Source organism: Camellia sinensis, chromosome 9, assembly GCF_055761805.1.
Source record: "Camellia sinensis isolate YWXY chromosome 9, ASM5576180v1, whole genome shotgun sequence".
NCBI lineage: Eukaryota > Viridiplantae > Streptophyta > Magnoliopsida > Ericales > Theaceae > Camellia > Camellia sinensis.
Window position 1 is genome coordinate 33,173,657 of NC_138969.1, and position 15,815 is coordinate 33,189,471.

The 15,815-nt window shown below is 35.5% G+C and overlaps 1 protein-coding gene across 5 annotated transcripts in view; it reads right to left on the reverse strand.

The window, feature by feature from the left end:
• LOC114306479 (putative LRR receptor-like serine/threonine-protein kinase At1g07650) overlaps positions 1 to 10,077 on the reverse strand; it is a 36,059-nt gene extending 25,982 nt beyond the window's left edge. For 2 of the 5 annotated variants that reach the window (XM_082886497.1, XM_028251716.2), the window contains exons 1-12: positions 9,788 to 10,077; positions 8,869 to 9,040; positions 6,599 to 6,670; positions 6,429 to 6,497; positions 6,269 to 6,340; positions 6,065 to 6,136; positions 5,863 to 5,934; positions 5,685 to 5,753; positions 5,522 to 5,593; positions 5,327 to 5,398; positions 5,163 to 5,231; positions 15 to 83 (exon numbers count right to left, since the gene is read on the reverse strand). In XM_082886497.1, coding sequence (XP_082742623.1) covers positions 15 to 83; positions 5,163 to 5,231; positions 5,327 to 5,398; positions 5,522 to 5,593; positions 5,685 to 5,753; positions 5,863 to 5,934; positions 6,065 to 6,136; positions 6,269 to 6,340; positions 6,429 to 6,497; positions 6,599 to 6,670; positions 8,869 to 9,040; positions 9,788 to 9,998 — 1,091 coding nt within the window. In that variant the 5' untranslated portion in view covers positions 9,999 to 10,077. The remainder of the gene's footprint in view (positions 1 to 14; positions 84 to 5,162; positions 5,232 to 5,326; positions 5,399 to 5,521; positions 5,594 to 5,684; positions 5,754 to 5,862; positions 5,935 to 6,064; positions 6,137 to 6,268; positions 6,341 to 6,428; positions 6,498 to 6,598; positions 6,671 to 8,868; positions 9,041 to 9,787) is intronic. The other 3 variants (XM_082886499.1, XM_082886498.1, XM_028251720.2) reach the window with 2 other exon arrangements.
• Between the last annotated feature and the right edge of the window lie 5,738 nt (positions 10,078 to 15,815).

Below are 15,815 nucleotides of genomic sequence, written 5' to 3' on the forward strand. Positions count from 1 at the left end.
ATGTAATTGCTTACATGTATTGTAATTGTGTGGCTCCATCAAAGTTAGGGATATTTCCTTCCAACCTGTTGAAGCTTAGGTCCCTGCCACAAAATAACAACACAATTTTCACAAAGCAAAGAACTGTAAGAGATTGATCATAAGAAGAATTACACGAAGTAAAGCACAAGAGGGTAAAGTGCATTTTGAGTCATAAAAAAATGAGAAAAATGTCTGATTTACACGATGATGTTAAGCCATTAACGGTACAAGCAATACATTTTAATCCACAAACCATAGTGGGTAATGTGTTTATTTCCAAATGTTAGAGGGGTAAACTGCACTTGAAGTAAACCATAGGGAGATAAAGTGATATTTAACCTTCCATAGATTCATTTTTATTTTTACAAATTTTAAGCCTTTTTTACTCGAGTACTTCTCTATAGATTTGTAATTTGGTGTTAATTCCTTAGTTTCATCCATTAAAATAATATCATTTGTGAACAACATATACCATGGGATATCATCAAATGTATTTAATTAATTCATCCATGAATAAGGCAAACAAGTAAAGACTCAAAGTTATCCCTTCATGCAGTCCTCAAATGATAGAAAATTCACTAGTTTCTCTTGTAAGTGATCTAATTGTAGTAACAATTTTATCACACCAATATGCATTTGGTTACCTTGTTCTCCAACGCCCACCATCATATTATTTCTCAAGGTACCCTATCGTAACTTTTCTAAATTCATAAAAATATATGTAGAACGAAAAAAAATTCAAATATTAATTACAATATTAATAATTCATTGCTTTACATGAAAATAGTTTCTTTCGAAAAGCGAGGCATTTTATGTTCTATGAATTTAATTATTTTCAAGATGGAACATTTTACAAATGCAACTAACCCACTCACTCTGTTTTGTAATATAACATCCACTTGGTTCTACTCTTCTTGAGTCATGTATTTGTTAGTGAAGATTTTCTGAAAACTGTTAGAATTTCCCATCTTTACCTTCACCTACTCCACTACACACTCCACTTCACCTACCTCCACTTCACCACACACTCCACTTCACCTAACCCACTATCACCTCCACTACACCTACTACCACATTTTCTTCTATATATAGATTGTATAGGAATTGTAATTAATCAATCTTGTAATACATCAATCAATAATAATACATCAGTTATTTTTACATGGTATCAGAGCAAGGTTAATACCTTAGTATTTCTCGCTTCACCGGCGGGCGGCAACCTCGCCTTGGCCGCCCGCCGGACCTCAACCTAGTCCACTCTTTCCATCATTCACCTGAACAGGTATATTTCCACCACCAACCGAAGCACGATGGGGATTTTACTCATAAATCCATGGATGAAGGCTACTCTGCCAGTTTACAGTACCATTCTTAACCACTGCTATTACATCTGCATTCTTGATTGTGGACAATCTATGTGCCACCACCACCGTAGTCCTGTTCACCATGACTCTGTCCAATGCATCTTGAACCACTCTCTCTTCTTCTCTCTCTAAACAACAACAACAAGAAGAAGAAAAGATGAGCGAAATCTTACACATTCAGGGGGGTCAATGCGGTAACCAAATCGGCTCCAAGTTCTGGAATTGATCTGCGACGAGCATGGCGTTCAACACGACGGCACGTACAAGCCCCCCGAAAGTGTTCACAGAAAGGTTGGTTGGTTAGGGCTAAATATCGTCGTTGAATTTACGCGTATATATATATATATATAAATTTATATATGTATATATGTGTGTGTATCTCTGGTTCGGAGGTTTCACGGAAGGAGAAGAGGGAAGGGTGGGTGATGACAACGAGGGTGCGCACGGTAGCTTTTGGTCCCGCAATAGGTCACTCTCTCTGCTGTATGTTGATTGATACCTTCATCACTTTTTCTAATCCAGTGTCTCAGAAGGTTTCCACTTCTCCGTCTCCGATTCCAGCAGCACCACCGGTTCGCCTCCGGTATATTGACGATTCGACTCTGCTCCGCCACCGCCGAGTCAACTAGCCCCGACGATGACGTTTCCTGCTCGGGCCAAAGCACCAGAGCCTTGAGCACCAAAGATTCTCCGAAATACCCTAGGTGGGACGATCCTGACTTCCGAAAGTGGAAAGACAAAAAAAAAAAAAAAAAAAAAAGATGAGATCATGAGAGACATCGAACCCATCACTTTCCTCACCAAAGAAATTCTACACTCCGGCATGGGCACCCTCTTGATCTTGAAGATCAGGGAGGAATACCCAGACAGAATAATGCTCACATTCTCTGTTTTCCCTACAATGCCATCCATGTGGGCTTGTCTCCTACTATTATTATTATTATTATTATTATTAAAAAAAAAAAAAAAAAAAAAAAAAAAAGGGCAGACGACGAACTTGCACAATACACTCATTTTATTCAATTCGGGATCAACCCCGATCACCATTTTACAACATCAAAAAAAAAAAAAAAAAAAAAAAAAAAAAAAAAAAAACAACAAAAGCTTTGTTTTCTTTTCTGCAGCGGCCATACATCGACCTCACTTCTTCTCTACTCTGCCGCCGGTCTTTTCTTCTTGCCTCCGTCCTGAGCGGGCCTTGACGGTGTTGCCTCCGTGTTTCCTCTTCCACTGGGCACGATCACTACTCCCTGCTCCTCCACTGCAGCATATGGCGGCCCTCCAAATCGGAACATCACGGTGGCCTTCCGCTTCAGCTCCTTGTTTTCTGCCCTAAGCACGCTTATCTCTGCTCGCGCATCCTTATACATGCGTTGGAGCAGAGCCAACTGGGAGTTTAATTGCTGCACCTCATTTGTCCTACTCTGCAGCCGGTTCGACAGGTTTGTGACCGCCGTCATGCTTTCCACACATACCTTCAAAGTATACTGATTGGCCTCCACATCCGAGAGCACTGCCATTCTTTGCTCCACAGACCGCATCGGAAAGTTCAACGGAGTATACCCAGCGGTGTTTGGTTGAGGTTCCAGTGCCACCGCACCAGTTCTCTCTCTCGTTGACTCGTTGAGGTCGGGAAAGAGGGTGAGCAGTCCACGGGAAGACGAGGACGAGGCCATTTTTCTGGGCAACAGAGTGTTACAGAATATCTCTCGTTACAGAGTATTACAGAGTTTCTCTCTCAGCAAAGGAAGCGTTTTTTCAGAGGATTTTCAGAAGTTTTTTGTCTGCCTCAGCCTCTGCCTCAACCTTGGTTTAAATAGCCAAGGCCGAGCCACGCGCATCGCGCGCCTCTTGACGCTCGACAAACTGGCACGCCTTTTCATGGCACATCTTTTGATAAAGTGGACACGCCTTTTGATGGCACGCCTTTTGAAAAATTGAGCGCACCTTTTGAGGATGCGATTTTTTAAGGGTCCGACAAGACTCTGTAAACTGTCCCGACATTGATTCCGGTTAGCTCCTTTATGGGTCCGACAAGACTCTATAAACTGTCCCGACATTTGATTCCGGTTAGCTCCTTTATGGGTCCGACAAGACTCTGTAAACTGTCCCGACATAGATTCCGGTTAGTTTCTACAAGGGTCCGACAAGACTCTGTAAACTGTCCCGACATTGATTCCGATTAGTTTCTACAACGGTCCGACATGACCCCATAAACTGTCTTCTACATCGGTCTGACACCACCATACAGTGTCCTCTACAACGTTATGACACCCCATACAGTGTCTTCACCAACGGTCTGACACGACCATACAGTGTCTCCTATCCTTTTTTATTTTTATGTATTTTCTTGTTTTGTTACTCTCTCCAAACTCAAGTTGGTTAATTTCTCTCCTCCTTGAGTTTGCGGGGGGCTGTTAGAATTTCCCATCTTTACCTTCACCTACTCCACTACACACTCCACTTCACCTACCTCCACTTCACCACACACTCCACTTCACCTAACCCACTATCACCTCCACTACACCTACTACCACATTTTCTTCTATATATAGATTGTATAGGAATTGTAATTAATCAATCTTGTAATACATCAATCAATAATAATACATCAGTTATTTTTACAAAAACTATGTCAATATGATGTATCAAAATTAATGTTAAAAGGGTAAATCACATTTTATGATATTTTCGTTCTTGTTTTAATTTGGTTGTTATAGTTTCAATTACAACACATAATCCCAAAAATCTCAATTTCTATCAAATTGGTCCAACTGTTGCACACAGTTAGGTACTGGGGTGGAAAAAGGTCATGTGACTAGCACATGGAACTACAATAAAGTTGATTGACTGTTATATCCTTATTTGTATAAGATCCAATTCATTTATATGTCGTTTAGGTTGACCAAATCTTGGCTTACACTCATTATCTTAAGTTTTAGATGAAACTACCTTCATTTTTAGTTTCCTTGGTACTTTAGTGTAAGGTTATGGTCGTAATTCTATCCATCAAATTTCTCATCTCTTTTCCTGCTTAAACAATCTGCAAAACCCCGACTCTCTTCCATGATGACCAATAACCAATTAATACACGGCAGCCATAATTATCGACCGTTTGTGATGGCAATAGATGATTAAGTGACCATGATGATGGTAGTGAACAATCAAGTTGTTGCATCAGGTTGATATAAATTTTGTGGTTAGCTACATCAGGTCCCCCTCTTCCCTTCCATTCTTCTACCTTTTGTGTATAAGAATAACAATGGAAGCCCCCCAACCTTAGAATGCTATACTTTCTGGGTGATTCTAAATGCACCCCCTTTATTTCTATGCACACCCACTTGTGAGAGCGCAGTTCCAAATGTATATAAAGAGGGTGGGGACAATTAATGTTTAATAGAAGTGGCTACAATTCTATCCTACTTCATTCAAGTAAGAAGATAGCAGAACCCATACACGTATATATCAAACAATATGGAAATTATGTTTAAAAAATTCTGTTTATACAACATTACTCTACGGTCGATACATATAAATACCCCTGAAAAGTCTACATTCATATTCTTGTACATAAAATTTTGTATGTTCAGGTATGTCATCTCGATTTCATACAAAACACACTCACACACACATATATCTATCTCAAAATAATAAGTTACTAGTAATAGTTCGGGATGTAGTAGTCTGTCATGAAATAAATCTAGAATAAATTAAAAGAATTATGAGAAAGTAGGACTTATCAACTATAAAAGAATAATAAGGGAGTAGGAGACTTACAATACTTTTAAACGAAAACTTGCTAGATAGACTGGGATTGTTCCGGATATATTACAGTTCCTTAACATCCTGCAAAGAAGACCAAATTTATGCAAGTAATGTTGCCGATGAGGTCAAGATTAGCATACTTTATATGATTTTTTTCAATCCTTGGTATGACTCACAATTTTTCCAAGGCTGTCATGTTTTCTAGCTTTGGAAATTCTGAAGCCCCTCCATTCAAGTCTGTAATCCTTCTGCTCACAGATCCCATTAAAAATACTTGCATTCAGAAATATCTATCTTGTTTTAAAAAGCTTAAAAGCATAGTACTAAAATTACTTATTCCAAGAAATATGACCACAAAAATCTGAACTTACATTTCAGTTAAATTAAGCAAGAGAGAAATGTCAGAAGGTATAGGCCCTTCAAACCCACTTGCTTCAAGCTCTCTGCCATGATAGATATCAAATGAGTTAAAATTGCACTATAATTTTTATCTTTTCAAATGTTATTGAATGCTTAAAAAGAAGAAACACTTACAGTATTCTAAGTTGTTTGGAACTCTGGAAACTGGGTAACTTTCCATTGAAATTGTTACTGCTCAACCTACTGCTTTTACCCAAAGTTGAAAACAAAGAAAAGATTGAAAACTACTTAAAGCAGTGGCACGACACAAATTTATAATTATGATACTGCACAAGATTACTAATGAACTTACAGTTCTCTCAAATTTATCAGATTATTGAACTCCTTTGGCAGCTCCCCAGTGAGATTGTTAGAGTTAAAATTGCTACAGTGCCCAAAGGGGGTAACCAACATAAACATATAAATTTGTGATGAATTGCACAATTTGTTGAAAATCTAGGGTTGGATAAAGATATATGGACTATATTGAAGAGGTGATGCAGGACAGGACTCACAGATACAATAAGTCGGTCAAATTCCCGAGCTCTGCTGGAACAGTTCCATTAAACATGTTGCTTTCGAAGCTCCTGAAAATTGAACTTCTTTCAAAATTACGATACAAGTTTATCATTGTAAACTTTGAAAATTTGTTCTTTTCCAACGTTCATAGTTCGTATCCACATGCTTGCAAGACAGAGAGAGAGAGAGAGAGAGAATACACATTGGTGAGACTGGTAATACTTCCCAAAAACTTTGGAATTGTTCCTGATATGCGATTCATAGAAAGATACCTACAGAAGCTTCACTTTGTTAATTTTAGGAAACTGAGGGTGTATAGTGCATCCGCTAAACTAACAGAGAAGTGCATATATTGCTCACATATATTCCAACTTGGTAGAAGCCCATTCAGGGGGAAGAGGACCACTGAGATAGTTGCGAGATAAATCACTGTACACAATAGATGGCACTTTGAACATGATGGAATCATAAAAACTAGTTAACAGATATGAAGAACAAACATAAATTTGGAACTTGGAAGCTCTTCCCACATAATTTTAAGGTAGGGTAACTTCACTATTGATCGTGGTAGGACACCAGAAAGATCCTGCCCTTTGAGAATTCTGTTACAAGGAAACAGAAAGACTTGGATTCAAATTTTGGTTTAGGATACTTTCCAGTATGCCAACGTTACATTCAACCCTTGTAAATGTAGTAGATAAATTCTTCCAGCAATCAATTATTCATTATTGAATTAGAGATTTGTATACCATATACAAGATAGAAAGAGTCATCACCAAGAAAACAAACAATTACAAAATGCAGCAATGTATAGCAGTTAACAACAAATAATTAAAAGCACAAACCATGAAAATCTCCAAGTAATAAGTGTACACACAGAGCCAATGCAAGAGTTTAGAAATGCTAATGTTCAAAGCATCTGTGTGAGGCACCCATATACATATGTAATTAGGTATGTAAATCGGCAGTATGTGCCATGTATGAGTTCAAAATTGAAATGAAAGCCACCTCACGTTCCTACATACTAATTCAGTACAATGTAATAATAAGTCAATGGAGTAGCTGTCTAACTACCAAGGTATTGTCAATCACATAGTGTGAATTTTGCCTTCCCCTTGAATTTGAATGCACCTATTAAACATTTTAGTATTTGAAGTGAAGGTTTACTCAGCTGAAATGGGGTCACCTGACGAAGAATAGAAAACTTACTGATGGAGAGGAAAGGCTTGAAGACATATTTTAGGAGCAAGAGGTGCCAATAGACAGCATAGTAGGAGATTTAGTTTTAGGATTTGTTTCCATTTGATTTATTTCTCATTTTTCTTTAATTTCCTTATTTGGTTACGGTTATGGAACATATATATATGGGATTGTGTAAGGAAGATACTCCCTTTGATTGAATTAACATTGATTGAGTTGAGAGAATTGCAGAAACCCAAGAGTGGTTCTTTGTTTAGTGTTTCATCAAGTTTCCTTATTCATAATTTTGAAATTTCATTCGTAGATTGGCTACAATTTATTCTTGTCACTTTGAAGCTCAAGATGTTAGATTTCCACCTTGAAATACTATGAATACTGTTAGCAGTCATACCAGTTCTATGGAACATCAACGGAAAATGCTATAGATCCCAAATAATCTACCAAATTTTCTACCAAGCCTCTCACATGTTGTGGGACCCAGACAAACCCACATGTGTATGGGTTCCACACCCATGTGAGAGGTTTGGTAGAAGATTTGGTAGATTATTTGTGGTCCCTAGCATAACTCGACATCAAAATATACCCTTGATTTTCCCAACCAGCCTAGCAAATTAGCAATTAGCAATATAATATGAATATATTTTCATGGAAACCATGAAGAGTGCATGGCATAAATAAAAAGTGACAGACCAATAGCGAGCTAGGAACAATAACATAGTTTAAGAAATCCAAAAAACAAACATGCATGATTGATAACATTAGAGGAAAAAAAATTCTTCACTACATAAGTATAACTTCTCATTTTGCTTGGAGAACCCCTGAAAAGAACTTACATTATGCTAGACAATTTGGTAATTGAGTAGCTCACATGATAATTATAGGTTGGTCCCCATGTGAAGGATTTGAACATTTTGATTAAAGTCTCTTTCTACTGCCTACCATCTACACTTTGAAAGATTATAAGCTTGTGACTTCATTGAAAAAACTGTCAAATGAGAGCGCACAGCCCAATGCACAAGGCTCCCACCACTGCAGGGTCTGGAAAGGGTTAAATGTACACAGGCTGCAAGCTTACCCCTACATACGAGAGGCTGTTTCCGTATTTCAAATCCATGACACTAGAGTCACAATGGAGCGTCAAGGCCTACCATTAAATAACTAACAATAACAAATAATTAGGCAAATAAATAATACTCCATATAGCCAAAACCCAAGCGCCTGCATATATGACCAACATATAGGGACATTCGACAAGATATTAAGCCCCAAAAGTAATATGTAGTACGTGAAAATAGCAGCAAAACTGGGAATGGTATTCTTGCTATTATGGTGGATAAAAAGAGAAGTGATGCAAAAAATGTCAACCATGTTGCTGTGGTGTGTCATCTAAATTGGGATCACATCACACACTAGATATGACCTCTTTTTATTGTCTACAGTCTATACAAAGTAGAATTTGAATTTTTAACTGTCATAAAAAAGTTTTAACACATTAGTATTGAAACATCATAGCCAATCACAAATAAAATCTTGAGGGAAAAATGCACTTGAATAATAAGTAAAGATGTATATTTAAAAGCAGAAAAAAGGAGGAGCATACATGGCACTGATGTGACATTCATCAGAAGAAGAGCAGTTGCAGTTGACAGTACTGTTATATATGGGTGTGGGGACTATTGGTGTGTACCAGTTGAAGTTTTCATCACAATAGTTCAGACTCAAATCCCAGTCTTTTTTACCCAATTGTTCAGCTATTTCACCAAGTGCTGCCACTGCAGAAATCAAAACCATGTTGGCTTTTAAAGCAGTAAGAGATAACATGGAGAATATCTATGTATGAACATTAAGTATGGTTGGACATCCTAATATTTACAAATTGAGCCGAAAATCAAGTTCATGCATATGTAAAGAAGGCAAACTTTGTTTAATGGACAAATGTGTTATACACGATAAATAGTCATATATATGGAACCTTTTGATGAGATCATTATGTCAGATCGCTACTAGTCCCAAAAGTTTAAACTCTTAGAAAGTGGACCCAATATGTACATCAAGCTATCTAACAGCATCTCTAACGTAGAGAGACAAACAGACAAACAAACATAGTTCAAGCAAACATACCAAATGGGAAACTAAATGCAAAGAAACAGACTTGAACCCAAAACCTCCCAGTAACTAAAGCTCTGATTAGTTTGATACTATGTTAGATCACCACTATTTCCAAAAGCTTTGAATCTGAAAAGCAGTTTTGTCATTGGGAATGGCTCCAGGCCTATAGCCACCAATGAAAAACTAAACAAAAATAATAGCTCCAATGGACTCATATCCAATTTCATCTTCTTGGGTTACAAACAAGTACAAAACTTTGCTCACTTTACTTGAGTAATTTGGGGATGTCTGAGGGGTCCCGTGTTAAGACTTGAAGTGAAGCTCTTCTTCATACTCACAAATCAAAAAATAAAATAACACAGAAAGATGAAATAGAAATGAACAAACTGAAACTATAGAAGGCCTCTTACTTTCATCAGGGGGAATACGCCTAGTTTGTGCTTCAATTCCACATGCTCCAAAGCATATTAGTATAAACAATACAAGCATAAAAGTGCATATAGCTTTCGGATATTCACTAACTGTTACCATCTCTTGTTCTATATTTGAGTTCTTTAGCATAGGGGAAAAGCTATATTCAATATATATGATAATATATAACCCACATGAGAACGCAATCATACAGAATAGTGAACGTATCTATCCCTATCCTTGATTGGATACATATAATTTTGGACCATCGATTTCATATGCATTTGTCATAGCTGGAAATTGAGCTTCTTTTTTTAAAGTAAAAATTTTTTAAATTTTAATTAATTTTTTATTTTTTTAGATGTACTTTATTTAAATGTATCTAAATAATAAAATATTTTAAAAAATTAATAAATATATAAAAATGTGAAAAATATGAATTTTTGTATTTTTTTAAATATTTTTGGTATTTAATAAAAAAAAATTTAAAAATTATAAATATTATAATTTGTAAATGTATTTATGTTAGGCGTGTCTAAAAATTAAAAAATATATATATTTAAAATATTAAAAAAATGTAGTGAAAATAAAAAATAAAATTTTCCAAAAAATAAATTTTAAAAACTAAAATCAAATAAAATGACCCGGGGGCTTTGACTTGATGCTTATATTTTGGGCACTAATTTTGGGGATCTTTTATTTGTACACACGTATTACACTCTATGGACATCTTTTTCAATAAATAATTTGTTCGAAAGTAGCATTCCGAAAATAAATAACTTGTTCAGAAGTAAAATTTTGAAAATTACCATTTCTTTCAACAATAGAATTTTGAATTTTTTTTATTTTTTCTACATTCAACTTCCGAATATGTTTATTTGAAGTGTGTATAATGTCCATAATAATAATTTCACTTAAAAATAAAATTATAATAAAAATAATTATCATTAAATATACACACAAAGTGAAATGAGTTTGTACAAATAGAAGCTCCCTTGATTTTACATTCATTCGCCAATCCCTTTCTTTTTTGACCATACTGTGCAAAGCCATTCTATTATGGCTGCTCCTTGAGCTTTTTGGTGCAGCCATCGCAATCCTTATATTTATGTGTTTAGTTGAAAGGTTTATGCAGAGATATGAAAAAAAATATATTTTATTTACTTTTTTTTTTTTTTCAATTAATATACTATTAGTTAACTAAAGCATCACAACAACCAATCATTCCTGTTTACCATGACTTGTCAATTATTGCAATCACGTTCCACATGAAGCACATTGAAATCTTCCCGGTAGGTTTTCGACAATATCAGAGATCTTGAATGAGAATGCCGATATATTTTTACCTCTAATATCGCAAAAAGAAAATGCTTTGACAGAAAAAAGATAAATTAGAATAACAAGTTTATAGGATTTCTAAAGCCAGTCTAGACATTAATTTGTCATGACTGACTTCGTCTAGGAAAGATTGGTCCTGGGTTAAGGTTAGTAAGAAGTGGCGGAGCGAGGAAACTAAATTAGGAGAGGTAATTATTAATTACAATTTTAATTTTTTTTTTCATAACCAACAATAAGAAGATAACAATAATTTTTAAATTAATATTAAGTACAAAAACTTAAATAAATTATTAGAAAATATTTCATATAAAATTTTACAATAAATTTTGAGTAAAATCGAAAAGAAAGTATTGCGTGTAACTAGTGTATTATGGACAATGTAAAAAATTCATATATTTAAGTCATAAAATAAATTATATAATAGTAAGATAAATCAAATTTTTACAAAATTTGAGTAAAAATTTCATATAATAGTAATATCACGTCATTATTGATATATGATATCACTAACCAATAGTAAAGCAACATATGAAGAATGAACTCCACATGCCAATATAACTATAGTAAGATTAATTATATTTGCATATTAATAATAATAGATATTACATTTATATTGAAATTTTTTCACAAAATTTTCATACATAAAAATATAATTTGTTGTAGTTACTTCATTTTCAATAAAACAATCACTATTGTTTTCGTAAATTTAAAAATGTCCTTAACATTTTATTCTAAATATTATTTTTGTTTAAAATTTTATTTATATACATATTCTAAAAAAAAAAAAAAATCAATCCAGGGGGGCACGTGACCCCTTAGTCACCATGTGGCTCTGCCACTGTTAGTAAGGTCTGTGCATAAGGGCCCAAAAATTAGGCCCAAAAAGGCTTCCAAATTCATTGGTTTCGTACTATATTAAAAACTCAAAATGACCCAATTCTGTTTAATTAATTTAGGCTAGTTTAAAGGTTATCAAAAATTCTGTTTGGCCCAATAGATAAAAGGCCCAATTAAAAAATATTTAGGGGAACTTATTGATAAATCTCATACAGAAAGTTCAAAATCCATCTAATCTTAAAACAAAATACTTGCACCAATTAGCTCTATATATTTTTAATTGTTACCAAAAAATTTTATTTTTTTAAAAAAAAATTAAAGACGCTCCTACATCCCACCACCGTCGGACTTCCGTCAGACGGTCATCGAAGACTCGTCGGAATATTCAACATCACCAAAAAGTCGCCGGAATATCAAAAATTCACCGGAGTATTGCCAGAATGTTCTGAACGTCATTGGAAGTCGCCAGAATGTCTAGAATATTCGTTAGACATCAAAAATATCGCTGGAGACTCACTGGAATGTTTAGAATATTGTTGGAAAAAGAAGAAGAAGAAACTGAGAAATTAAAGTGAAAAAAAATAGCAAAATGTGCTAAATATTGATAAACTGAAAGGAAAAAAAAAAAAACAAAGAACAACAAACAACAAACAACAATGAAAAAAAAAATGTTATTTTCAATTTTTGTAAGGTCTAAGCAAATAATTTCTAATATTGATCAAATTGAAGAGTAAAATTTGAAACTATAAAATGTTACAGTTTCAAAGTATGATTCTATTAAATATTTATCCTTATTAATCAAACTAAAAAACATGTTATGAAACTGTAAAATTTTACAGTTCTAAAGAATGATTCAATTCAGCACAAAAAAAAATGAAACTGTAAAATTTTACAACTTTCACTGCTTGTAGTTAAAATTCGAAAACAACTTGATCAAAACTTGAAAAGTTTATCCATTATAACACGAGAATAGAAGTGTATAGTACCAAAAAAGTATTAAAACTAAGAGATTGAAAGAGACAGATATAGAGAAATGCTTGTACTCCAACAATTATTTTTTGGTTTAGATCTAATCAGATCTAACATATATCTACTCAGATCAATCTGCCCATTTTCTTCGTCGGAAACTCATCTCTTTCGTTGTTGGTGAGCATGAAGTAAGTAGTTGGTGCTCCGTGGTTGCCCATGAACCTCAGTCAATGGTGGTTGCCGGTGGCCGGTGACTGTAGATTAGAAAGAGAAAGAAAAAAGGAAAGGCGTGGTCGTAGTTGTTGAGTTAGAACACAACGGCTATACAAAAGTAAATCTTTACTTAGATGCAAAGATACACTCAAGTATAAAAGAAGACTCTCAAAGATACCTCACCTTTGAAATTACTCACACTCAAGTACTTGACTCCACTCTTAGTTGTTGTGTCTTGTCCTTTCCAAATGTGGTCACTTCCCTTTATACAATCATCCACCTCCTTAATAGATGGTTAGGATCATTTTGATCCAAAAGCTATTATTCTAGAAATCTCTAGAATATTCTAGTATATACTCATACTTTCCAATATTCTAGAACTCTCTAAACTATTCTAGTATATAATAGTACTTTCTATATTTCTCAAATATTCTAGAACCTTCTGGAACCTTCTAGATTTCTCTAGATTTCTACAAGCTTCTCTAATGTTCTGGAATCTTCTACAATGTTCTAGAATCTTCCAGATTTCTTTAGATTTTTCTAGAGTCTTCTAGATCTTTCCGGAGTCTTCTAGATTATTCAACATATGCAATTAATAGCCTAGATAATTCTACAAAAGTCAATGATGACTCTTAACACTCCCTATCAGCATTGACTCCTTTATTTAGTTCTTCTTTTGTAGTTAAGCAGAGTTGCTTCTGAAAGCTCTACAAACTTTGAAGTCCCAAGTCCTTTAGTAAACAAGTCTGCTACTTGGTCATCTGTTTCGATTGATTTCATCTGTATCTCTCTTTGGAGTACCTTTTCTTGAATGAAATGGTAATGTACCTCCACGTGCTTTGTCCTTGCATGAAACACTGGATTATCAACCAAACATATTGCTGACTGATTGTCACAATGCAACGATACTCCAACGTCAACTTGCTAGTGTAGATCCTTCATCAATTGCATAAGCCATGTACTTTCTTGAGCTGTCATTGCTGGTTCTCTATATTCAGCCTCTGTGGTAAATAATGATACTGTAGGTTGTCTCTTACTACACCAAGTGATTGCTCCTGAGCCAAGGTTGAACACGTACCTAATAGTCAACCTCCGTATGTCATGATCTCCTGCATAATCGGCATCATAATAGCCAATTACCTTGCATGTTTCGCCTTTCTTGTACAAAAGACCGAAGTCAATTGTACCCTTCACATATCGGAGTATTCAGCGAACTGCTTCTAGATGAGGTTTCTTTGGCTTTTGCATATATCGGCTTACTACACCAAATGCATATGTACTGTATGGCTGAGTGAGGATGAGGTATATCAAACTACCTACTAGTTGCTGATACATAGTTGTATCCTCCAAGTCTTTACTTTTTTCTGAGCATAACTTGGCATTCATCTCCATTGGCATAGAAACTGGCTTGCACTCAAGCATCCCATACTTCTGTAGCAAATTTTTAGCATATTTCTACTGGCAGAGGAATAAGCCTTTGTTGCTTTGTTCTGCTTCAAGCCCAAGAAAATGCTTGCGTTCTCCAAGCTCCTTCATTTGAAATCATACTAACAAGTTCTCTTTTGTCCTTTGGATCCCTTCTTTATCATCTCCGGTGATGATTAAGTCATCCACATATACTAGCATTGTAGCTAGTTTCCCACCTTGAAACTTGACAAATAGGCTCGAGTCCACTGGTGCCACCGAGTACTCGTTTTGCACTAGAAATTCTGCTATTTTGCCATACCATGCCCTCAGTGCTTGTTTTAAGCCATACAAGGCTTTCTTTAATTTGCAAACATAAGTTGGATGGACTTTGCTTTCAAACCCCTTGGGTTGCTGCATATATGTCTCGATCTATCTCACCATGCAGAAAAGCATTCTTTACATCCATCTACCACAGCTTCCGAAACTTGCTGGCTGCAAGTTCTATTAGTACTTGCACCGTTATGATCTTTGCTACTGGATTAAATGTCTTATCATAGTCCAATCCGTATTGCTGTGAGAAGCCTCGAGCCACTAGACTTGCTTTATACCTTTCTATCGATCCATTAGGACGAGTTTTTACTTTATATACCCATTTACATGATATTGGCTTCACGCCCTTGGGCTTAGGAACTAGCTTCCATGTTTGATTCTATTTGAGGGCTTGAATCTCTTCCTCTATTGCCTTTTGCCATGCTTTGCTTTAGGATGCCATTTTAAAGGTCGTTGGCTCTGTAATGCTATCTTCTTCAATTAAAGTGGCATTTGCATACTTCGGATTAGGCTTAAATTGTCTTTCCGACCTTCTGAGTTTTGGTCTAATCTCTTCAACCCCTTCTTGTTGGCTTAGGCGAACTTCTTCTGGACTCTTGTGATGGACACATGTTTTCCACGAACTTGAAGATCTTTTTGGTGTCTTTGACAGGTCAAGCTCTAGCTCATCATTACTTTGTGTTGACACTAGCTCCTTGATGATTTCTAAACTAAGAGGTGCCTCTTCCTCTTTATCTTTACTCCCCCAGCTTTTCTTGTAACTGATCTTCTAAATTTCTAGAGTCTGGAAATGGTACATCTTGTGAAGACCACCAAGATGAGGCTTTGTCAAACACAACATTCCTGGAAGTATAGCAGCGGCCAGTCGTGAGGTTGCAACATTGCCACCCTTTCCTTTGACTGTCGTAGCCCACGAAGATGCAATGAATTGCC